Source organism: Fusarium odoratissimum, assembly GCF_000260195.1.
Source record: "Fusarium odoratissimum NRRL 54006 unplaced genomic scaffold supercont1.1, whole genome shotgun sequence".
In the NCBI taxonomy this organism is placed as follows: Eukaryota; Fungi; Ascomycota; class Sordariomycetes; order Hypocreales; family Nectriaceae; genus Fusarium; species Fusarium odoratissimum.
The window spans coordinates 1,071,750-1,096,387 of NW_022158687.1; the positions used below are offsets into that span (position 1 = coordinate 1,071,750).

The window sequence follows — 24,638 nt, forward strand, 5'->3', positions numbered from 1 at the left end:
ATAGCAAAGAACACCATCTGCAAAGTTGAAGAGAAACTAGCATGCATGGTTCCCTGTCGTTTTTGTGGGAGAGAATACATCAAAAGCATGATTAGAGGCCATCAGGATCGTTGCCCTGGTAAGTGCACCAACTGCAAGGCCGCCAGGGATGATGAAGGCCATGAGATTGTCTGTTTCCACCCTCCATCTACCTCAAGAGAACCATGCAAAGGATGTGCACAGATGGGGGACGATCTAGATCGTGAATGCGATGGCAGCTGGAGACGACCCAAGCATCGCGGGGCAAGACTGAGGACGAAGCCGATGTTGAGGATGACGAGGGTACAGAGGAAGACGAGGACAGCGAGAGTTGAGATTGAAAGGCTCATTTCAGGATATCTCTTGATCATGGAAGGGGGTTTCTCCAATCTCTTTGAGAGATTGGAAGAGAGTTGGGCATAAGCTGTCTTTTCATTGCGTTCACATCAATTTTCTTATGCCTTTTTTCCTTTATGGTCAAGTTATTATAGAGTTTAGATTTCATGAGATATTCCACCAAGACTTTCGTTTCCTCAAAACCAAAACCTCACCTGCGCCTTTGTCATGCAATTTCTACAAAGTATCTTATCCGGGGGCGAGTTTCAAGCTTCATCATCCCATTTCAATGTTCCGAAGGAAAACTTCCTTAGTAAAGGCCCTTCCCCAACAAAAAGACTTGGCATCCTCTCTCTAGGCATCCTCTGGAACATCAGCGCCTTGACAGGTGTATCGGTGTGGATAAGTTCGACAGCCGGACATCGCAGTTTGCGACCTGATCGGAGTGAAAAAAGCTTTACAGTACCGTTATCTTGTGCTGCAGCCACGACTTTCAGTTCCGGACTGACATCCCAACCAATGTGAAAGTGAGCCTCATTGCGATGCCCGTTAAAATGCAGCATTGGCTTTGTTCCAAGCGGGTCACTTGAAAGATAGCGCACGTCGTAGAGAGCCATTGAGCTCTTTAATCCTGATGCCAGCACCTGATGTGGGTTTACACTCTTGATATGGGAGATGGAGCTTGCATGGTTCGCAAACGACCATTGCGGTTCAGGGGCGCGAAGATCTGTTATCCAAAGCCTGGGCTGCCTCCCGCCAGTAAACACGACGTTATGGTTTCCCTCCTGGAAATCTTGTGCAAATGCTTCTTGTGGGAGCTGTATACCGTTCTGGGCGGTTCTTGGGGCAACCACTGAGACGCTCCCCTCAGAGTGCATTTTGAGGAGGCCTCTGTTGGAGCTAGCAACACAAATAAGGTCCGAAGATGGGGGGGCGGGCGTGCTATTGTGAACCATCCATTCGCCACGTCCCTCATGAGGGACAGCGACTCTCTGGTAGAGAATTGCTGTTTGCAAGTCAGCAGGGTTCAATACATGGTCAAGCAGAAGAATAGGTACATTCGCCAAGCAGCCATTGCGGGCAATTGGGGTCCCTATGATTTGACAGTCGTGGAGAAAAGAAGTATATTCCGCAGGTATTGTCAGGTTCGCGCGAAGTCAAGAGTATCGTATGTGAAGGCTGGTGGTACTTGATTGAGGACATCTGTGGACACCGTACCGCTTCTGTACGGAATGAAAGGGTTCTGCCGGAAGAGCTGGGTGCTTCTCTTGAGAAGCGGATTCTGTACTATGTCAGTAGATTAAAGCACCATCCGGCCTCGAAGACCAACTCGTCATTCTCATCTGTAGGTATATAGCTTCCCACCAAAGTCTCCTCATCCAAAGCTGAAAGACAAGTCAGACATCATGTGTAAGTCATGCACTGTTGCAGCCCCAGGACTTACTGGCATAAGAAGCCCCAAGACCAGTCTTCTCATCTTCCCCAGAAACATAAAAGCACGGCATATTTGCATGTCGCTCCCTTGCAAAGCTTGGTGCAAAAGGGATGTTGCCTTTGGCTACTAAGCCTCTTGCCCACCCTGCAGCACCAAGGTCTTCATCCTCTACTCTACCACGGCCGCTCTCGGCGACATAGGGAAGACCGATCTCCCTCGTAAGGAGTGCGGAGGAGACTGTATCTCTGGCAACGAAATGGCGCTTTATGTGTTTCTTTACTTGATGCGCTTGGCGTTCAGCAAGTTTTTGTGCCTCATGCTCGACTTTGCGCCTTTTCACGGCGTCCGACGACCAAGCAGCCGACGAGGGCGCCGTATGCGTTTTTTCGATCTTGAAATACTTCTTTTTCTCATTATCTGCCAAAATGTAAGTAAGTACACGAACTTCAGTTGTCTGCCAGAATTTTGTACCGTAGTAATAGCCAGGGATTTCGCGATTCATGATCGTCCTTATGACACTTGACAGCTTCCACAACTGGTTTTTGACAAGGAACGCGGAGTAATGAAGTTATCAGAATTTGTGAAGCGGCAAATGTGAGCAGTTAAGATACGGAGGGGGCTTCAGGTTGCAAACTGATGTCACACTGAGTGGATGGTGCTTAGGCGAGGCTGAAGCAAAGGCCAATCAAGGATGGTGGGTCTGTACTGACCCAAATGAAAGGCCATGCTGCAGGCCAGGAGTTGATAGCCAAGCATCAGGTGAGCACAGAGAGAGCGAAAGCAGATATGCACAGATACAAATTAAGGATCACACATGTATCAGAGGACGAATTATTTATTTTACTTGTATTATTAGGTGTCTAGTAGACGTTCTCTAGGGGTATGAAAGTTTCCTCAACCACTCCAGGAGTCTTAATACTCGGGTGCGAGCAATACAGTTCAAATTTGGACAGAGCGAAAGTGAAAAGTCCGGTCGATGGTGGTCCGGGTATATACCATCTATTTTACTGAGACTTCTCGTGCTGAGTCGAGACGCGCTGAAGAGAGACAACTGACATAGAGTTAGTGAACTGAAGGTCAACGTCTGGGCAATGCTTAAACTTACCGAAATCCTCGAGGGATCGCTGCTTCTGGTTCTGCTTGGGGGACTTGCCGTGCATCAGGTTGTCAAATCCAGTGCTGCCCTGCATGAAGTAGTAGAGACCACCCATGACACAGAAGACACCGAAGGAGAAAATCCAGATACGGACGACAGCGACGATGCTGGTCTGGCCACCGACGAACCAACCGAAGATACAGAAGAGAGTGGCAAGGATATCGACGATCAAAATGGCACCAGACAGCTGCCAAGAGGGGATAGAGGACCAGAAGGGGCCGTTGGCACGGGTGATGAAGATGAGCCAGTTCTCAGTGAGAGAAATCTCAAGGAAGAGAACCTCGTCGATCTTACCAAAGTTCTGGACGATACCACCATCCTCAGAGTTGGCGTACATGGTAGTGAGAGCAATCCAGGTACCAACAGCAAGGACAACACCGAGAAGGACGGACATACCCCAGAGCTTGGGGAGGTTCCACTTGACGGGTGTCTGGGAGAAGGGAGCGTTGTCGTAAGCAATGGCAAGAGTAGCAATATCAGCGAAGATAGCAATGAAAACGACAAGCTCGATATTCAAGCTCCTGTTGAGGATGGCGATCCAGAGACCAAGGAAGATCTCCATGTGAAGAGACAGAGCGATACGGTAGACGACGTAGGCATACATACTAAAAGACGGTCAGTAGAGGTTCCAGGACACAATGGAGAAGGCAATAATCACCGATGAAAAATCTGGCGCGCTTCGGGGTTTGTTAGCATAGTTCTTATGATGAAGGGGTGGTCTTTGTGTCATGGTGGAGGTCATCGCGAAAAAGGCAAGACAAACCAACCACAAACCACGACACAGGACAACAGAATGGTAACTTACAAGTCTTCAAAGCATCAATGATAGCACCAAGACCAGGAGCAAGGAAAACAATGTCGGAAGCGGAGCGGGCAGCGTCGGAAGCACCCTCAACAGCAATACCGGTATCAGCCTTCTTCAGAGAGGGAGCATCGTTGACACCATCACCAGTCATGGCAACAAGGTAACCACGCTGCTGAAGAATTTCGACGACGTTGTACTTGTGCTGGGGGAAAACCTCGGCGAAACCATCGGCAGCCTCAACGAAATCGTAAACCTCAGAACCAGGCATGTCACCACCACCACCGAGACCAAGACGCTCAGCGTTGTAAACGTTGGTACCGAGACCGAGCTGACGAGAAGTCTCACGAGCAATACCGACGGCATCACCAGTAAGCATCTTGATGGAGAGACCAAGGCGCTTGGCCTCGTTAATAGTGCGGGCAGTATCGTGACGGGGAGGGTCAGAGCAAGGCATGATTCCGAGGATTTCCCAAGCACCCTCACCTCGCTTGCGGGCAACACCAAGAGATCGGAAACCACGGGTAGCGAATTCGGCCACACAGTTCTTGTAGGCTGCATCCACTTCCTCAGGGATAGGATGGTCCTCTTCGACAGTCTTGAGAACGAAGAGAGGGGCTCCCTTGACACAGATGATACGCTCGCCCTGAGGAGACTCGACAACAGCCTGCACCTTCTTGGAGACGGGATCAAAAGGGTGGAAGTCGAGAACCTTGTACTTGGACAGAACGCTCTTGGCACGGGGATAGTACTTGAGAGCCTTAAGGAAAGCCTTGTCAATGGCGTCAATACCCTTCTTCTTGCGGGAGGCGGCCAAACAAGCAGTAAGCATCAGGTCATCAGGCTCAACGCCAGCGACACAGAAAGGCTCAGCGAGAGAGAGCTTGTTCTTGGTCAGAGTACCAGTCTTGTCAGAGCAGAGAATCTCGACGCCAGCCAGAGACTCAATGGCGGAAAGCTTCTGGACAATGGCCTGCTTCTTGGCGAGGTATGCAGCTCCGACGGCCATAGTGGTTGTGACGACAGCGGGAAGACCGACAGGCACACCAACGATGGTGATTGCGAGGGTGAAGCGTAGGATATCCACAATACCATTAGACCGATAGAATGAAGACACCCAAACTACAAGGAGCGTAGCGACGACCCTAGAGATGTTAGCCCAGTTTCCAGACAGTTGGAGTGTTGGGGTTGACAAACAATACGAGAAGGATGGTACCAATGCCGTTGAGAACCTCTGTGAAGTGACCAGTGCCTCCAGCGGATTGGGAGACAAGGGCAGCAGCTCGGCCGACGAAGGTGTTGTCACCAGTAGCAGTAACGATAACGAAAGCCTCACCTCGCTTGACAGCGGAGGAAGCATAGCAGTTGTCGCCAGCGTGCTTGTCGACAGCAAGAGACTCGCCAGTGATGGCAGACTGATCGACCTGAACGAAGCAGCCCTCGGTAACGAATCGACCGTCAGCAGGGATGATGGTTCCCTCTTCAACCTGGAGAATATCACCGGGAACGACCTCGGGGGCCTCAACTTCCTTGAGAGTACCATCACGGAGGACGACAGCCTTGAGAGCAAGAGTCTTCTTCAGCTCTTCTACGATGGATCCCGCCTAATTGTCGTCAGTTGTTGGCCTAAGAGACGTGAAAAGGGCCTTCGGGGTGGTCTAGAGGTGCCTAGGGGTCTCTAAAAACGCCGGGGAGGTTGAACAAACCTGAAACTCTTGTATGAATCCGACACAAGCGTTGAGCAGGAGAAGCGCGCAAATGACTCCAAAGTCAATCCAATCCTCAAGACCAGCAGCAAGAACAGCAGCAGCTTCCCTAGAAGGTGTTAGTCGTCGAATTCTGAGCAGATTTGTTTGAGAAACAGCCGAGAGATGGTATTTTTTGTATGTGAGTGGAAATTTCCTAATTAGGAAATGTGGATCCATGGCACATCACGCTTAAAAACCGGTCCACATAACACCATCTCTGGTATCGCGACCGGCTTCACCAAGAAGCAAATTCTAGCTGGAACAGCGTAGAAAGTCATCCGAGCGTCATATCCTGGCCAAAGCGGATACAGAATGTGCAGAAAAGCGAGAGGGATGCAATTGAATACATGAAAAGAGAAAGCAAACTCGATGAGGGCGATAAAGCCATCATAGCGAGGCGCTATACAAAGTAAAGGGAAGGAAGCGTAAAAGAGAAGACCTACATTACGAATTGGATGGGACCGACGAAAAACATGAGGAACTTGAGGATCATGTTCTCTCTCTCTTCTTTCATCTGGTTGAGGCCCCATTTGCGTCGTCTGTTGATGACTTCGGCTTCGGTAAGACCGACTCGGGAGTCGGTTTGGAGCTGATCTTCGGGAACAACACGGCCACCTCCAGGCTGAGTCTCTTCTTCTTCGTCGAAGGCGTGACCATCCTCGGACTCGAGATCCTCGATCAGGGCGTCCATGTCCTCGTCGGGCTCCTCATCTTCGGCGACGGGAGCCTTGGGGGCGTGGGTGGGGGGAGGAGCTTGTCCTCGCTTCTCATCGAAGCCGCCAGTCTCGATGTTGGTGTCCAGCGCAGGAGCGCCGGCCGCCTTCTCTTCAGCCATCGTTGGAGATGATGGAAAAGAGAATGTCGATTCTTAGGGTGTGTAGAGTGCGGCTGTAGGTGGGCAGCAGATATTGGGAAATAATAGCTTAGGTTGATGCCGCTTCTGTTGTTGTGTGAGAGAAACAGAGGAACAAGATAGAGTGGAGAGGAAAAAGGGAAGAAAGTGTCAAAGCACCGCACGAAGTTAGGGTCGCTTATGAATGAAGCATTCGTGGGTGAAGAGGAAAGGAAAGAAGAGAAACTTTTGGTCGGGCGAGAGCTTCTTTTTGAATTGCAAAGTGAGATGCGTGAGAAAGCTTGGGCTAGGTTCTTTCCCGGCGAGCTTGCCGGCCCACGCTCGTGCATGCGTTGCATGGCCCCTGCCAACAGACTTTCGGCCCTGATCAAAATGATGGAGACCCGGTCTTGAAGTGGGTCCCACACCTCAATGCCTGCATATTTCTCCAAGACTGATTGTCTCTCACTTGATGCACGTCGCCCTCTTACTCGCTGCTCACTGACTTTCTGTGGCCCCCCCATCACAAGTAGACAAGACAGAAAAGAAGAACACAGATGACCGGGGTCTCATCAAACGGGTCCTGCGGCGACGCAGGGCTCCACAGCACAAAAGAATTTTATGGGTCTATTCCTCTTCCCAAGCCGGGACGGGTGGATTAGGATGGAGCCCATCAGTCACTTCCCACGAGTCTCGCGCAGGTTCCTGGCATGGTCTCTCGCGAATCCCAATATGCCCCAGGTTATGAGCTCCATGCCGTCTCCAGGTACGACCGGAAGGTCCTCGAGGTACGAGCTAGCAACAAGGAGCCTCTCTTTCCTCTACTGTACGAATTGATCCGACCTCTCACGGCCCTGCCGACCCAGTCCAATCCATCCATTTCAATTGGATTGGCCATTCACTCATTCATTACACTCATCAATTGCTCTACTTCTGCCGCCATTATGCAGACCATAATCAGACTCTAGCCCATCGCCATTGCCATTCTTCCATATTCGCTCAGCTTTTTCCCTTCTTTTTGCTTCCGTTGCCGATTAAAGCCCGCACGAGTCGGGATTAGCGAACGACATCTTAGTCGCTACGTAGAGACATAATCACATCCAAGGCCACGGAGGAAAGAAACTTCATCACACCCTCTTACGATTTAGCTACACCCTCACTTACCCTAGCCTTCTCGTGTCATTGGCCTGGGGAAAGTAAAGTGCGATGTGCTTGCTTTGAATTCGTACTCTAAAGCTTGATGATGTAGTGCTTTTCAAATTTTCAGATGGTTATGCGCGTATTAACTAGAAAACTTTTTTCGTGATGGCAGCGCATTAAACACTCATTCAACGGAGAGTATGAGATGATAGCAAGAAAGTCAATGTTCAGATCAGGTAGCCATAACAACGACCAGAAAACAACATCTGAGATCAACAAACCCCCATCTCAGTCAATCTCATTCTAATGCAGTAAACAACGCAGTAGCATCAGCATCCACCTGGAAACTAGAGACAGAGAGTGTTAGCCAGCACGCCAGTGTAGGAGCTACCCTTGCCGTACCCGGTAGCGTCGGCTGGCTCAATTTTTCTTACTGCTCTGCTGCTAGGAGCTGCGTTCTCTCACTTCTCACCAAAATGTTTTTCTCTGGAGCTATGCCTGCAACTTTTTTTTCCTACTGGGGCGTGTCAATGGAGCTAATCAAGCCCGTGCTAGGGTGTAACTCTATGAAACGTTGGTCGCAATATCTTGCAGACTTGCAAGGCCCATTTTATGATGCCCCATCTAAATCGCCCTTGCCCTTGCCCTTGTCCACTCAAGGCAGCCTCTGGTCCTCGGCCCAGCCCAGGTTCTTCCTTCTATGCAGGTGCAGAGCACAGTGTGTGGCGGCGCCCAGCGTGGGGAATGGAAACAAGACGGTAATCTCAGCAGTGGGTGCAACGGAGACAGCACAGCAAATGCAGTGGGAAAAAAAGAGATTGAGAGGGACCAAAGACCAATTTACATTTCATATGCAGCAAGACTAGGCTCAGATAGAGACTCACGTTATGAGATTGCCCTGCCGATAAAGCACAAGGGGGGAGAGTGCTCAGCGTAAACAAGAGACAAAACAAAACTCAATTGAGAGCACGTATCTGATAAGCGATAGCTATTGGACGTGTCTCATCTATCCAACTGCCCGTGGCTGACAGCTGATTGATGGCTTACAATGACTGAATGAACGTGACAATGACAACGACAATGACGACCTCAATATGATGACACTAACAATCAGTCATTCACCATCCATGTCACCATGAGAGCGATTCGCCTCGATCTTGACAAAGCGATGAGATGCGAGGAAGTCAATACAAACAAATCAAAACAATAGCCTGCCCGCCTGCCTGCCTGTCTGGGTTGGGTTTATTTTACATGGGTTGGGGGAATGTCCGCGGGATTGTACATACTGTGATAGCGCGCAAGTACAGTTTTTGCTGATTTAGCTTTACGAAAAACAAGACACCTAGAAAACCCACAGCTGAGCGAGTAATTTTACTTTCGTATCCAAACTTGCTTATCGCCCTGGTTGTATCTGTCTGCCTACCTCTCCGAACTATCACCAAAGCATCTCCACGGCCATTTACAACACCCATGGACTTTTGGCATTAGAGACAGTAAGACACTGTGCATCTCCCGGATCCCGTTGGCTTCCATCCTTCGAGAGCCCCGTTGTACATGTGGGATGGCTCAAAGCCCGGTCCTCGATTGTATCGACGTATTGCCTCACTAATGCTAGATTTTGCCTCAAGATAGCATCAAGCCATGTACAACTGTAAGTGTCTGCCTGCCAGCGTCTGGACCTACTGAATACAAAGTCCTCTGGTGTCCCGTAGCGCGCTCTCCATACTGGGGCCCCGGTACCTCTCCTGTATGTCATTGCTGGCCGAGCTTGTACCTGGCGTCAAGCTCCCCGTTTCCGCTGAGGGATTTTCCTCCATGGGAGGACCCCCCTCCCCCATGCCCATGTGCTCTTTTTCGTTTTTCCCGCTGCGTATCGCTGCTTGTCAAGAATAATGACGACACTGAGTTGCCCATCCCCGGCGGTCAGCGAAATCGCGACTCGAGACACTGGAGAAGACAGAAGAAGTCATGATAGGCTCCGCTTCATGAGTAACGGAGAGAACGGATTGCCGTTTCTGTCAATCCATCAGCCTTGCTTTGTCTTGAGCTGTTCATTGAGACCCTTATTACAGTGTCAATGCGAAATGTCACCCTCATGGCCCCTGGAACGCAACGGGAGTCATGGTCCTGATGTGCAATGTTGTGCAATTGCAATGACTCAGTGACGATTTCACAATCGTAACGCAGCCATTGATACATCACGCATGTATAATAGCATTGCATAGATCTTCATACCTTATCCCACCTTGTGCACGTAATGCGCTTTCCAATGGTGAAGTTGTTATTTGCGCGCAAAGCGTGTCGTTCAATTTCCTAATTTCCACCTGGAAGCTGGTAGTCGTAAATAACAAGTCATGTTCAAGAGGTGACATTAAAAGCCATCCAGTTTACACAGCAAATGCATTCTAAAGTGCATACATTTATCGATCCGCTACTTTAATTGCAGCATATTTGAGACTGGCCCCACGCGATCTACCTCGGGACTGACCTGACTGGGAACTGGTCTGACAATCTCAGATGGGATAGCTTCATAGATCCTGTCCGATGACGACTATGCTGGTCGGTTACTCTGCATCTTCTCAATCTATATTCCCTCTGCAAAATTCTTTTTCGGCCGGCCTATCAGTCGTTGTCCCAAGTCTTGTTTGACTCGGACACGAGAAAGGCATGAGGTTAATTGAACGTAGGGGTTTCAGGCAGGACCGAAACGGGATCGCCGTGTTTCGATGAGTGGTCATGATAGTCGTCATTTTATGACAAGTAATCAGACGTATCGCGACAAGCTTTACTGCGGTCTGCCTCGCCCTTGACTAAGTAGTCATGACTTTGAGAAACGATGGCCTGTTATGATGGAACAGTTCCAGGTTCAACACAGAATAAGGGCACACATGAGCATCCACTGCTCACCAGGCGCAAATTGTCACCGTTGAGTGGCTGCCATGTCCAATCGCCTTATCGGCAGCTGTTGAGCCTGTGCCAGCCTTGGCAGCTCGACAGTGGTGAATACGGTGCGAGATACGGTCTCGTTCACGAAACGACATGGGCGAGCTTCTGCAGGGCCTCGCCTGGGCTGGATCGGCTTGGCTGCCCTAGGCCTGTCTCTGGTCTTCTCCGTGTCTGTCTAAGAAGGACACCGAGGAGATTCACCTTGCACTTTCGTCTTCTACGCATGAGATGAGGCGCCGCTATTAGCGTCTTTGATCTAACCTGCGGGTTAACGCGGACGAGAGTTATTGGAGAAGACTTGATTGAACCGGTGAACTTTCTTCATCAGCTACTGAATGGATCTCCATCCAAAACGGCAGGCTAGCCCATTTCACCACCAGAGCAAGCCCTGTCCCAACGACGACGGGACCAAGCCTCGCTCAGTTTTAGCGTACAAAAAGAGCAAACATCAGATATGCTTGACACAAATACCACGATGTTAGCGAGCTCGGTTAGGGCGGGACTGACCTCAGTTGTTTCTGTCAACTTCCCTCATGTGAGGTATTATTTAGGGATCATCACAGCTGTTGAAGCCGCTCATGCAGGCGTGCATAACGTATGGACCCAGCTGCACTGGCCAAAAGCCACGCATATTGGAATTTTTCTAGAAGCCGGCCTTTCCATGCTGACCTTCACCCGTTTATCCAATGCCCTTCCTCCCTCTAGACTTGGCCACCGCTGTCAGTGATCACGAAGAACTCTTGTCGCCTCTCGCCAAGCAGCCAAGTCGATTCCAGGCCCGTGTTCTCCTTGTCTCTATTGGGCTTGCACAAACGAGCCCCGTCAGCTTCGGGGCACCCCACGCCCTTGCTCAAAACTCAAGCCTGTAAAGGTCAGTGCCCCAGAATCCCATCCATCGCCAAAAGCAGCAGTACCCTGAGTCTCTACGTCATTGGAATGACTGAGTTCAAAAGAAGGTGAGACAGCCTACGACCAATGGCGGCGACTGTTTCTCCGATTTGCCTACCTAACCCAGCTCACAGTTCCGGTCCAGTCGGCCTCGCCCTTTCGCGGTTTTGTTTTTCTACCTTGCCATATCCACATCCACTTCGCATCGGATTTCATGTGGGGGTACCTCTATGTTTAAACTGGGGGACGTGGTCGCTTTCTTCCGCGGGCTTTTGGCTATAGTAGCTGGCTGTCGATAGGCAAAACCGAACAGGATTTGGTCGGCGCTTTTTTACCCGCGACCTCCGGTGAGTGGACTTCGGCGCCGATGCCTCGGTGTGTCAGTGGGCAATAGATGGAGACCCCACGGGCAATTCGCGGTGTACAAGATGTTTTCTTCTCGGTCAACCCTAAATGGGTCGTCGAATGCCGAAGACGGGGCACGGTAAGTCCTTTTTGGTCACGAACTTCTGAAGCTGAGAACGAGAGTGCCTGAGTCGCTCGCTCGCTGCGAGCGGGTCTGACTCCGATCTTCAGCGAGTCGTTCACCGCACCGGTTTCCGCGTTCCGCTGTTGTTCCTGACTCTTAGATTCCATGTCCAGGTTCCATTCCGCGTCTTTTGCTGTTACAAGTTGCCTCATCCAGGGTCCAAGTTTTGTGTGCCGCGCCTATCGCTCCCATTACGTTACCAGGCGGTTGGTCTTACACACCAAACTGTATGCTTAAGCCCGCCTACGTAACTTTAACAAGCCTCATGTAACCTCTTGTTACGCTGTGTCCACGGGCATCCGTCCAGTGCCTACCCTGTTGTTTCCGCGACGGGAGACATCCTTACACAATATCCGCCACCAACGACCCCTTGTGTTGTTTACTTGATACGGTAACTGTCCTACATCTTAATCCGACTTCGATATATCACAGGCGAGAGGCAATTGGTATTACAAATGAAGAGATAAACAGCAGCACTAAACAGTTTGCAATCTTTGGAGTCCACTAAACCGCCGACAAGACCGGGTCCAAATTAACTACAGTGGGAGATTTGCATTATGCAGCTCTATCAGCGTGGAGCTGCCGACTTACACGCACGAGCGAGTGCGTCTATTTTCTTCCAGAAAAACCCGGGGCGCATGAGTGATGTGTCCGCGTAAAGCGATGTCGAAAAACGAACAAGTCTCTCGTCTCACCCAATCCCCTTTCACGGCTGACGCCAAGTCAACGAGGCATTTCTTGACTGCATATTCGTGCATCTTCCCCATCTTTGCCCGGCTTTGGGCGGATCCGGGGTCGCCCGGGAGGCGCTCGAACTAGGAGGTTGGTGGGCTTGCACCCTGAAAATTGTCTAGGAAACAGAACCAATCAATTGGTCATAGTGATTGGTCGGTTCATCTGATGAGGGAATTCAAAGACCATGAAACGATCCAAGCAAATAGACTCGACCTAGACTCCTTGCACCGGTAATATCGCTCACTCTGTTTGATACTCTTGCATAATAGTAAACGTGGACTCTGGTCATTGAATCATTCACCTAACCATTTGCGGGTAAAACCTCATCATGGGCTTGTTAGACAGACAGTAGCTGGGACTAGGGAATGGCAATAGTGGCACGCTCGCTGCGTAGCATGCGGGATATTGATGAGCTTAATGTCAAATCTGGAAGGTCTCAGCACCAGTCATTGGCTGCACCTTCCACATCCTGAGATCTACCCCAACACAAATTACCTTCTCCCATCCCGCGGGAGATGATGGTGCCGGATACTTTTCTTCCTACAGCCTCACTTTTTTGCTTCTCCATATCCATCTCTATCTTCACTTACATACACACAACAGGCCAGCCCAAGCCAGACCGCACTATCAAGAACACCGCTTCACCCCAGCTTCCTTGGCGACAGCAACAGTGCACAATTGCGGAGAGCGAAGAGCAGCTTCCTTGAACAGCCAAGCCTTCACTCGATTCAAGGGACTTCACTGATGGAGTCGAGTGCTACCTTGACTGTCCCAGCCCCTGGATGTCGTTGTGCCTACCAGCCTCCGCTCCGACTTTCTTATTCATGCACTCTCCGCCACAGTCTGGGGTAGGACTGTTCATCTGATAGGGGCTGTCGAAGCATGGACTTGATTTGACTTCACGGTAACTTGACTTTACGGTCTTGTGCCTATTTGCGCCCTGGGTGCTTGCATCTTGTGAACCACAAAAGAAGATTCGTGAGGATCAGCATGACAAGCCAAAGTCGCATCATGCTGTTGTCGCCTCTGCTGACGTTACTCAGAGGCTGAGGCGGTCTATCAACAAGTCATGGTTTATCCGAAAACGAAAAATGATACGTGAATCTGGCACGATGCGCATACGTCACTCGAGATCCTGACCTCTATTTCCAGAGCGGAGAAATCTCGAAATCTCGCAGTGTTGTCACCGTCAACACTCCGATCTCGCGACGATGGCACATTTGCCTGTATGTCTCACACATACAGCCGGCTTGATCTGGAGACTTCAAAACTAGAATCTTCAGCCTGTTCTCCAAATCCTAACCCCGACGACCCCAAATAGCCACCGCAAATTGAAATGCAGGGATTTATAACTGCCCGCATGTGAGACCCGCTTGTACCGATCCACGCGATTTGGCTTGCACGCGACCTTCGGCAGTCAAGCTGTCGAACTTACTATTGGCTAGCCCTGAACCACATCCTTCGCTGCGTAGTCCAGTTTTGATTGTCAATCACACTGTATTGTCAAGGCTCTATCGCAAAGCTCTGGGTAAATCGGAAGCTGCGGTGTTTACAGCCTCTGGTTCGCAGCCATCGTCTGGCCTGTGATGATACAAACTGTTATCAAAGCCTCACCGGAGGCGGCGACGTGGCTAGGGCGTAGGACCGATATCTCTGGTTTGGCAAAAACTGACACGGTGCTCTAGCACTCTTGCTCCACCATGATGGATGCTCGTTCCTGATATCCACTTCTTTTCCCTTCCACAAACTTAGCACGCCAACTTGCCGCCGCTGGCCGTACCATGTCTTCAAGGTACCGAGTACCAGCCGAGTCCAGCACTCAGAAAGTCCAGGCCCTGTCAGTTGTCGGACATTACTTTCCCAAAGACAGACAGAAAGCTCAGAGAAGCACTAAGCGCCCCGAGCTAAAGGCCCCAGACGCGGCTTTTTTTTTGCTGTTTTCTTTACGTGTCTGTTGTTGGTAGTCTTTGTGACAACCCACCTACTGTCACTTGTCCCTACCAAAGTGCCTCGCCGTTGGCTGGCGCCAGTAAATGAGGCTCTTGCGTCCATTTCATTGCTCCAGCTCCCCATGACAGTCTCCACGACAGCCCCCGTATCTATCTGGCATCCTATCTATCCGTGCCGTCATTCCCGGAATTGCAAATTTATTTGTTCAATCGCGAATCGGATATGATGTCAATGCTATAGGTTGTCTGGAGAAATTGGACTAAAGAACCTGCTAAACCGTTGAGTATTTTCGCATGTTACCTTAACATATGCCTGAAACAATCCCGTCGGATATTCGACAACGGTGTGTCCGCCTTTGGCACGATTGGGATTGGCGTTTATCAAGAGACAAGCCTCGGTCTTGCTGGTCCTGGTTGATAAAATCTATATCTTGTTTCCAATACAAGCTAGTGACCCTGTCCGTGCGACCGGCTTTTACAGCTCACAACAAGTCGCAGTGCAAAGGTTGTAGCGAGGCTCTGCCGCGACCTCGATAGTTGCGCGCCACGCTTTCACACCGTGTTGGGCCTGGTAATTCAGAGCATACGAGAAGGACCAGGATCAGTGATCGACGATGGACAGCACCTTAGCGGTCAGCTTCCGATGGTGACTTTGTTTGCGTCGCTATTGAAGAGTCTCCATCTTAAAAAGGAATTTCTCCAGGCTCCACGAGTCTCCAAACCTTGGTGTGGGATTTGTTGGAGAAGAATCCTCTCTCGCTGGCTAAACTGACTTTTGGCGAGTCAATAACGAAAACTGGAGCATACGACTCGATGATGGATGGACGGACCTGAGGCTGCCGGAGGACCCTGCATCTCATCCCAACAACTAATTCACTCATACAATTTCGAGCGATTCATACTCCATAGTGAAGCTGTGGAAGTCTGCATCCTGAACCTATCCGTACTAATTCCGCCTCAGAACACTCATGAAAGTTGCAATCAAGTACAAGTCCCTAAACTGGGGATTAGACGCGACTCGCGACTTGGGGAATATCACGGAGCCGAAGACGGACATATGTCAAAAGCCAAGCAAACATGCTGACAACCATGCAACTCTTCGAGCCATCTCAATTGCTTACACGCAAAGGATGCCACACCCCGGATCTTGGCCGCAAGGCTAGTTCACTTCAATGCTCGGCTTTGGCGGACATCAACTCGACTCAAAATCAGGTGTAGGTCTGTATTATCGTCAGCCATGTTCTCAGATGACACGAGGCGCATGAGAGTTTTTTGTCCACTGCCCACATTCATGCAGCTGCATTGAGGTCCAGAGCCAATCTTGACTTCCTTCTCTCCGGAGATGCCAAGAGTCTCGAAGCGAGGAACGACCGGTTGATGAAACAACTGGCCTCGGTCGTTGGACGAACAACTCAGTCGCTGACTGAAACGAGGGTGTTTCCTTTACACCAGAAACGTTGTGGCACAGCCAAGATGGATGTGCAAAGTTGCGCGTCGCGACGAGCATATTCACCTCTGACTTTCTTTCTAGGCCGCATGGTATTACGCGCCTAGTGCAGCGTCCCGCATGACTGGTGGATTGGCGGCCTTCACTTGCCCATAGGGTATACCGCCTGAAGAACATCTGTCCATGAGAGGCTGCAGAATGCTTAATCAAGCCTCGTCTTACACTCATATTTATGACTTCCGAGCAGGCCGTTTTCTTCCTCATCCATAAAGCCTTGCAGATCGGGAGCGACATCACATATGTGAGCCCAGTGACACAGCTGTTGGTTTCAAAGAGGCGTCGTCATTTTTGTGTCGCCAGGAGTCGCAATTCCATTTACTTACCACCCGTGTGTCCATGAAATTCTACAAGCCTTGATGATTGACGACGCGTCCCGTTAAATCTTGACATCGGTCACGAACATAGCCTCAGTGACTATTGATTTCGGAATCCGATGTATGTCAGAGGACGTGCATTTAGTCGTCCAGCCCTATTATGTTTCCAAGTCGATCATCCAAGATACCAAGACGGCGACTACCGATGCCAACACTTTTGATGCCACAGATGTGAATCTTGGCTCTTGGCTGATGTTGTTCTTTTCCACACGCCCGACCTTGGCCAGATGAACCAAGACTTGACAGCCAAGAGCCAAGACATGTGTTCTCGATGTTCGATTTCTGTTACCGCCACCAAACCATACGATAATTTTATGTCCCCGTGTGTTGTACCAAGACTTGGATTTGAGGCTATATCGACAGGGTCTTCGTCTAGACTCATAGAGCAACGTGAGTATTTGTCCAGATCGCTAACATACATGCACACGTTTGCAGGCTGAGCCTGGGCAGCATAACTCATCATTGTCCAGACCGTGTAGAACGGCATTATAGTCTACTTCCAGACTCTGTCAGTCCACTCTGAAGCTACATACGACAGAACTCCCCTTGCCGTTTTTGACAACGATTGAGGCAAAGTGGATGGATGATGTTTATAATTGAGCTGTCTGTTATTCCGTCTTGGCTCGAGTCGGTCAGTCCCGTGGTGCTTCGGTTTCTCTGTGACCTTTGCCTTTTTTTTTTCAAGTCATGCAAGTGCGTGCTTGGTAGAAAGTTTCTGGATTTTCATGGTATGGATAACATGCATGCACGATGAAGGGATGGATGGACCTTGAGTGGCTCCGTTAATTTCGGACTTGACAGGAAGCAGATGCTTATTTTTCTGTCGTCGCGATTTGAGCGGCAGGTCAGTGGGTATGGAGTAAGATTGCAGCGTGCTTTGGGCGTGGGATGGGCAATATGACTATGGTTTCAGTTCAGCGCGGAGTGTTTACTGTAATCGATTGATCGATTGATTGGTATGCAGTCGGATATTGCGCTGGAGCCAAACTGTGGATGAAGGGATCCATCCGCGCGACAATTAGTTGCATCTCAAAAGGTTTAGCACAAGGGATTTCTAATTTTGGGGCTTCGAGACAAGTGCGATATGTGTCTCTTGTTAAGTTAAGACCATGTTGTTACGTAGCGGCAGATAATGATGGATATCCCTGCCTGAGCATGTTTGGTTGTTTATCTTTTCTGCATCACCTGAATGCGTAATTTCGAGGCTGAAGGGGTAGAGACGTCACAGCCAGTCAAGCTCTGAGTCAGTTTACGTACCTTGTCTCAATGGAGAATATTCAACATACTAGTTGATACTTCCACATCAAATAACAACCGTCATATCAAAGTCTCTATCTAAAAGGACCGTCGGTCGGTGATCAATCCAACCTAGTCAGGGGAAAATCTCGCACTATACCCCAATCGAGCCCCATGGGGGTTTCTGGTGATAACCGAACCTTGTTTCTGACAACAAAGGAAGAGTAAAAGTACAGTAATCTATCCAAGACGGTATCGATGAATGGCTAGTCATGTGAATGAACGGCATTAATGAGTTTATTGCTGCCTGATAGAATGGCGCTGTCGATCTGTCGACTTTATTTTAACTACCGACGGTGAAGGCTTCGATCGTCACGGTCTGTCTTGTCTTGGCGGTGCAAGTGCTGTTGGTGAGTACGTTCAGGGATGAGACGATCGTGATCGCTTTGACGTGCTCGTGAGGAGTTGCAGGGAGGGATGTAAGATTACTGCGACGATCGAAATGCGGGTGAGAGTGGTGAGTTTGGTGGTGGTTACCCTGTACCGGGCTGAGATAGAGCGACCAAGGTCAAAGAGAGGGGATACTAATTGCAACGCATAACTTTGGCTTTCTGTTGACGGATTATGTGGTTGGGGATAAATCGTGTGCACATGATGGAATGTTGAACTAGGGAGCTTAGTTTGAGTTTAGTTAGAGTGATATGTTGTGTTGACATAAAGAGCCCAAACTCGCATGACGAGGCTGAGATCCCTCTCGAGCTTCAAGTACATCGTGGAATCCATCTACATAGCGAGTTAAACTCGAATAAATACAAGAGGCCATGACTAAGTTTTCCGGTGAAGTCCATTCAACTTGACGAAAGGCTCTTCTTGTAACCCTCCCACCCCGTAGAACTAAGCTTAACAAGTTACGGAAGGAATATGCAGAAGGATATATCGCCCGAGATACTCAGTCTATGTAAGCACACGGAGGGATATCCACTACAAAGGAAGAAGCGTGTTAGTCTTGCTGTACTGTCCCGATCTATGTTGTTGAGATATCGATAGCAATAAGTTTGAAGTACTTCTCCGTTTAACCATTCGATGTGACCCAGGAAGGAGCCAGAAAGGCTTTCAGATGATACATGCACGACTCATAGGTACGGAGACCCGAAGACCAAATATAGACAAAAATTCATACATGAATAAACGTCTTTTGTTAAACAGTACTATAAAAGGTATAGAAGTGATTGACGACTCGTTTCTGGGGTCATTGACGTGCTTTCACTGTCGAGGCTTCGCATGGCTTTGCTGTGAGCAGTGGGGGAATCACAGTACGATTCGACTACACAACCACAATACTAGAAGCGAAAAGGTTGTCTGTAACGAATGGAAAGACTTTCTTCTCTGTGTCGGAAGTGGCGAGTGATCCAAGCCGTCAGGCGATATACCTGACGAGGGAAGACACTCGATCATACAGAGCCACAAGTTGCTCACACAAACATGAAAACCAAGTAAAGTGAGTAAAGTAACATAGGAGACCACGGCCATCAGGATCGAAAAGCAAACAGGACATGTTTGTACAAACATGAAGATGACCTTCGAGGTCAAGTTCTGAGTTGACTACCCTGCAGGTACGCCGGGATGCCGTCAGATCATGTAACTCGACAAGAACGAGACAACACGACCCCTTCAGAACATTGAAGCATCCAGGGGATGTTGACCATCCATGTAAGAGCCTATATAAAAAGAAAGACAATGATGAAGACTTCATTCCTGGATACAACATGTTTCCACCCTGGTTTTACATCGCCCAGACTTCCTGACCAATGATCACAAGAGCTTCGCTGCCAAGAGACATGCTGCTGGATACCAGAAAATAGAGAGCAAGCATCTCCAGGTTGTCTACTGGTCGCGTTCTCTACGAAATGTTTGTGGTGGAAACTTCACCCTGGGGGAATAATAGCAACAGACAACCACTCCAGAGGCAAACAACATGTTGTATTCAGATTCAACGATATGTATAGGACACTGCTATATAGGTCGTAGATGTGAAAAGGACATCATCAATATGGCAAGCCTCTAGCAGTACAATGCTGGAACCTGGGGGCACTGTTGAATCACCCGGCGACTACCATGACCGAACCGAATTCACGGGCACGACTTCACAAGGCGCAAGTATTTAGTGGAATATCGTAACTTTTCATTTGTAGCCAACAAAGCTACGTGGGCCAAGGGGCCCTCATTAAACAAACAAAAACACATCTGGTCGTCAATGCGCATGCACGAAGCCGTCAATCACGACTGTTTGCCCGCCAACTGATGCAAGAAACCGTCTCCCGAAGCCCAAGTCCTTGTATAGACCTTGGAGCCATGTTGCCAACGCCGCCTTCTTCGCTGCTTAAAGCAACCAGGGAAATCAACAATAAAATAACAAAATGTCCTCCCATTTCCATACCTGGGTATCATTACATAATCTTGTGCGTCCTCCTGGGAAGAAATCTCTAGTTATTTGTGGGATCAGGGAATGTGAAGCCAGCGGGAAAGTTGGGCATGCCGTTCGGCAGTGTGCCAATACCAAAGGGGAACGAGGCAACCATGTTCTGTCCATCCTGAGCAAGGTCGCGGTGATCGTCCCGACGATTGTGTCCGTTTGAGCCGTTGTCTCTACTTCGGCGCCAACGGGAGAGGTCTTCGTCCCGATTGCGAGTTGACTTGGGTCCGTTGCTACCGCCCTTGTCCGTTTGCATGCGTCGGCTGATGGCCTTGGATGAGACTCCAGCTCCGATCTCGATATCGGGCTCCTCCACTGACAGGCCAGTCTCAATGGGTTGTCCACCGCTGCCGCCAAAGGGGGCGGTCAACATCCACTTGCGATCAGCTTCCGTCAACTTATGGATAGGAATAATGCTGACACCCGTTGAATAGTCGCTACAGTCCCGAGGGCCGAAACCAACACCCCAACGAGTCTGCTAAAGTTAGCTCGAGTCAAAGTACCAAATAGAGACAACAGTTACTTACACGAAGGGGCACCTCCAGATTACGGGAGTCCTCAGTACCTTGCTTGGCGTTGACAGCATCTTGTCGGCTAAGCATCTTCACGAAAGCATGTCGCTTGTCCTTGTTGACAATGCATGTTTGCACCGTACCGAAGCGGCCAAATATGCCACGCAATTCACTCTCAGAGCAGCTGTTCCTTGGTTAGTTAACGCGATACGAATACAGATGAGGATACACCTACGTTACTCCACCAACAAACAATGTTCGGCTATAGACCTTGATGTGTCCGGATGGAAGAGTTGGATCGTACTCGACCCATTTGTCGGCTGAGCCTTGTTCATGAAGCGGGGTCTCACTTCGTCCACGGTGTCCATGAGGGCTACGCTGGCGATATTCACCTCCACGGCGGTCATCATGACGACCACGGTTAGGAGAGTCACGGACATAGTCTGGGCGATCACGTCCATTTCGAGGAGAGCCACGACCACCCCAGCCACGGTCAGGAGATCGTGAACGAGAACGTCCATGGAATCTAGGAGGAGATCTTGTATGGCCGTAGCCTGGCATACGTGAATCCTCTGGCTTGCCTGAAGGGCCACCCCATGCAGTTTGACCAGGAATTTGGGGACCCTGTGCATAAGGAGCAGGCTGCTGAGCTGGGAGAGCGCTAGCTGCAGCCGCGGCTCCTGCACCACCCATACTCTGAATGAGAGCAGGAATCTTATCAAATGGAATACCTTGGTCAGCGAGCGCCTTAATCAGCATGATCTGCTGCTGAGTGCTTGGATCAAGCCCAAGGCCAGGTGCTGCACCAGGCATGGCCCCATTGACTGGATTAGGTGGGTTACTTGGGTTGTTCAGAGGAGAGCCTGCATATCCATTCTGCGCCCCCATATGTGGGAGGCCGAAAGGAAGAGACGGCACATTTACGGGTTGCGACGCCGGAGGATACGATACAGGCGGCGTAGCAGATGATACTGGTTGAGGTGGCGCGGCAGCTGGCAGGTTATACGGTGCTGTGGGAGCCGGTAAGGGGTTGGCAGGGGGAGCGGTTGTGTTTTGACGAGCGATGTTAGCCAAAGCTTCAAGAATAGATGTACCGCTAGGAGCCTGAGGAGCTGAAGTCGTAGCGGGAGCTGAAGCGCTGCCATGCTGCGAGCCTAGCACATTGGGCGGCGGGCTACCGGGAGGAGTTGTCGATTCATCTATAACATCACATGTGTTAGACTACAAGTTGATTTGAGGCAATAAAGCAGTACCGCTTGGGCATATGAGGCCAGGTGTGATACTGCTTGCGTGAAAAACGTACTCTGTTGTGGTGCGTTGAGCTTCTCTCTAAAAGACTCGAGCATTGGTGTAGGGAACGTCTGGCCCTTCTCCCAGATATCAAGGAGCTTCTTAATCTTTTCCTACACGGTGGATTATGTGTGAGTTACGATCCATATAAATAGTACGAAGGTCAAATATGTCAAGGAACAAGGGTCGTCAACAGAAGCGCCTTGCAAGATGCTCCAGTATGCGCGGCACGTGGCAGTGACTGGTTGCCAGCTACATGAGTGTGATAGTCAGATATGCGTACCTTTTGTTCTTCCGGGGCGGATTGAAGGATGTCATTCATCAAAACAGGCATGAGTTCTGTCACTCGATTGACGCCAGCGGCATAGGTTCCATCCGGGGCAGAGCTGTTAATTGTCTGTGCCTGTGCCTTGGCTTGCTCGAGCCATTTCCGGGTTACAGAGTCTACGACGTAGAGTACCCCTAACTTGTGTGTTCCTGGTGTCTTTTTGAAGTGTGTGAAGATTTTCTGAATGAGGACGGATTCGGCCTGTTGGCACAAGCAGTTAGCGATTGTTTGGCGTTGCAGCAAATAGAGATGCTTGGTTAAACCTTACCTGGATGTTGGAAACGCAGAGAGAGGTCAAACTGGTGATGCGAGATCCGGACACACCTGGCGGCTTTAAGTTGAGCATAGCCTGGAGACCAGTCTCCAAATCCGCGACTGCGGACGCCATGATGATTTGATTTGAAGTGATGTAATGTGTGTGGTGCTTGTATGATAGACTGGAGTAGTCGACGAGCTACGCGTGATGCCTCAAAATGCGATGCACTCCAGCCAAATATGATCCCACAACGAAATAACCAGAGGTGGGCGATGCCACTTGAAATAAAATGCCTGCAGCACGAGAGAGAAGCGAGGCAAAGAGAAGAGACGCAGAAGAATATTTCTGTCTGAATCAAAATTTCTTTGTCGCGTTATTCAGGTACGAAAAAGCTTAAGCGGGTCCTTCCTTCCTTAGGTGGGCAGGTAGAGAATTTTTTTCTTTTACGCAGTCGCGACTGGCGAGATAAGTAGTAGTAGTACGAGAGCAGTCCCAGTTATTGTAAGATGAAGTAATGTATCAGCTGGAAATATGCGACGCAAATACAAATAGAGAAGGCAGGCCTCAGGAGTACGGGTACGACTTGTGCGAGAGAAAGCTCTTCTACTGTTTGCGTCAGGAGCGCGACGAGTCACGAGATTGTGCAGTGGGCGATAAAGCCAACAGAGACCGTCAAACGAGAAAAAAAATTGTCAGTACTAGAGACAAGGTCGGAAAATAACTGCACTGGCGTTGTTTGCGTGTTCGCCTCGATGGGCGTTGTCGTCAAGAGTGATGCTGCTCTTTTCTTGGTTCGTGAGGTGATGATGGATGAAGTGGGAGGAGAAAAGCTGAGGCGAAAGAGCGTGACAGGTGGGGCTGCCTTTTTAAGTGTCGCAGTCTGGTTCCAGGTCACTCAAATCTTTATTCCGGGTTTGGGTTTGGTGGTCCTGATAGTTTATCCGGTGCCAACCCAGAAAAGGAAAGCCTCTGAACCTATACCAACATCACGGCCGTTGTGCCTGGCCAGACTTGTACTGCAGTAATTCAGGCATTCACCACCTATGATAAGATAAAGCAAGGTAGTTCTCATTTGTGACCGAGCTCTGTTTCCCGAGTATGGTTGTTTCTTTGTTACTATAGATACTGCTCCACATGTATACAATATGTAAGTTACTGGACATAACAAAGCAGTGGAATTAACCATAACCATGTACGCTTGACTTATCCAAGTCATGTTCTTGTTTTTGGTTCTATGTTCTTCTATCTTCACGCGGTAAGCTTTGCTGCTTGAGGGTAGTCCCAACTAATGCCTGTATGCTAATCTGGACTGAGAATAAAAAACAGTTACCTATTGGCGAACTCATATTCATGTAGATGCTTGCAGCTACCAGGTCACCATCCAGTTTACATAACCAGGGACTTATTATGGTTTACATTTCCGGATTGAATCCGTAACAAGCTTTTAGTGTTAGTGGAGTGCATGATACCCTAGATAAGGACACAGACAAGACGAGGCTAATCTAAGAGGAAAGCAATTCCGTAAACGCGCGATTTCTTGTTGAGCTTATGTAGTCTGTACGTAAATCTCGATGAAAAGCATGCACTTCGGCCAAGATGCTGCGGTAATAAGCATGCTATGTTGTTAGTATCAAGGATGCTGTGGGCGCCTAGATCATGAAGTGATATGTGAAACGGATGGCTAATAATTAATAATAGATTGTCGAGGGACCCACGATACATACATCGTGATTATTGGAGAAAGGTATGACAAGAAATGCCAAGTTGCTGGAAGCCATTAGATGGTGCTTGGAGACAGCATCACAAGACAGAATAGCCGATTTTGGTGGTTTTGAAACAACCGAGGTGACCGGGTGATCGGAAATACTGTATTTAGTTGAGCGCTTCGTTCAAACAGGTTTCGCGATCAGATGTGATTATCTTCTTAGAGAATGGCGGTTAGGGATCAGCTGTCCGGATGCTCCGTAGAGACCTTCTACTGGCCGGATAGAAGGGTAGGTCGGCAGTCCGAAGCCCTGCGGCGCTGGCTCGGAGGCCCGGCGATGGATCACGGTAGTTCCGGGTCGTCTTGTCCTCGTGTTTAATTCTAGGTCCGACGAACCCATCTTTGGTTCTGACGTCAAATCACGGCTACGTCGATAATGGCCA

General features: G+C 49.6%; 4 protein-coding genes across 6 annotated transcripts; all 4 read right to left on the reverse strand.

The window, feature by feature from the left end:
• Window positions 1-620: 620 nt before the first annotated feature.
• Window positions 621-2,402, reverse strand: FOIG_00389 (uncharacterized protein; the record flags this gene model as incomplete). The annotated part of the gene is made up of 5 exons (XM_031196506.1): window positions 2,261-2,402; window positions 1,799-2,206; window positions 1,685-1,739; window positions 1,413-1,636; window positions 621-1,360 (listed from the first exon to the last, which is right to left on the reverse strand). Exons 1-5 carry the CDS (start codon window positions 2,289-2,291, stop codon window positions 621-623), a joined length of 1,458 nt encoding a protein of 485 aa, XP_031072273.1. The 5' UTR covers window positions 2,292-2,402.
• Window positions 2,403-2,612: 210 nt separating this feature from the next.
• On the reverse strand, window positions 2,613-6,539 carry FOIG_00390 (plasma membrane ATPase). Its single transcript, XM_031196507.1, has 7 exons — window positions 5,939-6,539; window positions 5,454-5,562; window positions 4,945-5,351; window positions 3,751-4,892; window positions 3,604-3,622; window positions 2,895-3,550; window positions 2,613-2,840 (listed from the first exon to the last, which is right to left on the reverse strand). The coding sequence occupies exons 1-7, from the start codon at window positions 6,328-6,330 to the stop codon at window positions 2,794-2,796; spliced, it is 2,772 nt and encodes a 923-aa protein (XP_031072274.1). The 5' UTR covers window positions 6,331-6,539; the 3' UTR covers window positions 2,613-2,793.
• Window positions 6,540-11,270: 4,731 nt separating this feature from the next.
• Window positions 11,271-13,438, reverse strand: FOIG_00391 (uncharacterized protein; the record flags this gene model as incomplete). Its single annotated transcript, XM_031196508.1, has 3 exons — window positions 13,061-13,438; window positions 11,809-11,963; window positions 11,271-11,276 (listed from the first exon to the last, which is right to left on the reverse strand). The coding sequence occupies exons 1-3, from the start codon at window positions 13,137-13,139 to the stop codon at window positions 11,271-11,273; spliced, it is 240 nt and encodes a 79-aa protein (XP_031072275.1). The 5' UTR covers window positions 13,140-13,438.
• A 6,081-nt stretch (window positions 13,439-19,519) lies between these two features.
• FOIG_00392 (uncharacterized protein) lies at window positions 19,520-23,359 on the reverse strand. 3 transcript variants are annotated; one of them, XM_031196509.1, is made up of 6 exons: window positions 22,503-23,359; window positions 22,190-22,435; window positions 21,920-22,019; window positions 20,852-21,815; window positions 20,632-20,800; window positions 19,520-20,579 (listed from the first exon to the last, which is right to left on the reverse strand). In XM_031196509.1, exons 1-6 carry the CDS (start codon window positions 22,620-22,622, stop codon window positions 20,115-20,117), a joined length of 2,064 nt encoding a protein of 687 aa, XP_031072276.1. In that variant the 5' UTR covers window positions 22,623-23,359; the 3' UTR covers window positions 19,520-20,114. The 3 variants fall into 3 exon arrangements, with proteins under 3 accessions (XP_031072276.1, XP_031072278.1, XP_031072277.1); XM_031196511.1 differs by having other exon boundaries at window positions 19,520-20,800; XM_031196510.1 differs by having other exon boundaries at window positions 21,920-22,435.
• Between the last annotated feature and the right edge of the window lie 1,279 nt (window positions 23,360-24,638).

Bases quoted from the DNA above. Each gene is read 5' to 3' on its own strand.
- FOIG_00390 (XM_031196507.1), bottom strand. From the start codon at position 6,330: ATGGCTGAAGAGAAGGCGGCCGGCGCTCCTGCGCTGGACACCAACATC. The intron at 5,352-5,453 runs GTTTGTTCAACC...GACGACAATTAG, and splicing joins GATTCATACAAGAGTTTCAG to GCGGGATCCATCGTAGAAGA. The intron at 4,893-4,944 runs GTTTGTCAACCC...TAACATCTCTAG, and splicing joins GGTACCATCCTTCTCGTATT to GGTCGTCGCTACGCTCCTTG.
- FOIG_00392 (XM_031196509.1), bottom strand. From the start codon at position 22,622: ATGGCGTCCGCAGTCGCGGATTTGGAGACTGGTCTCCAGGCTATGCTC. The intron at 22,436-22,502 runs GTAAGGTTTAAC...TTGTGCCAACAG, and splicing joins TCTGCGTTTCCAACATCCAG to GCCGAATCCGTCCTCATTCA. The intron at 21,816-21,919 runs GTACGTTTTTCA...GTGATGTTATAG, and splicing joins GCTCAACGCACCACAACAGA to ATGAATCGACAACTCCTCCC.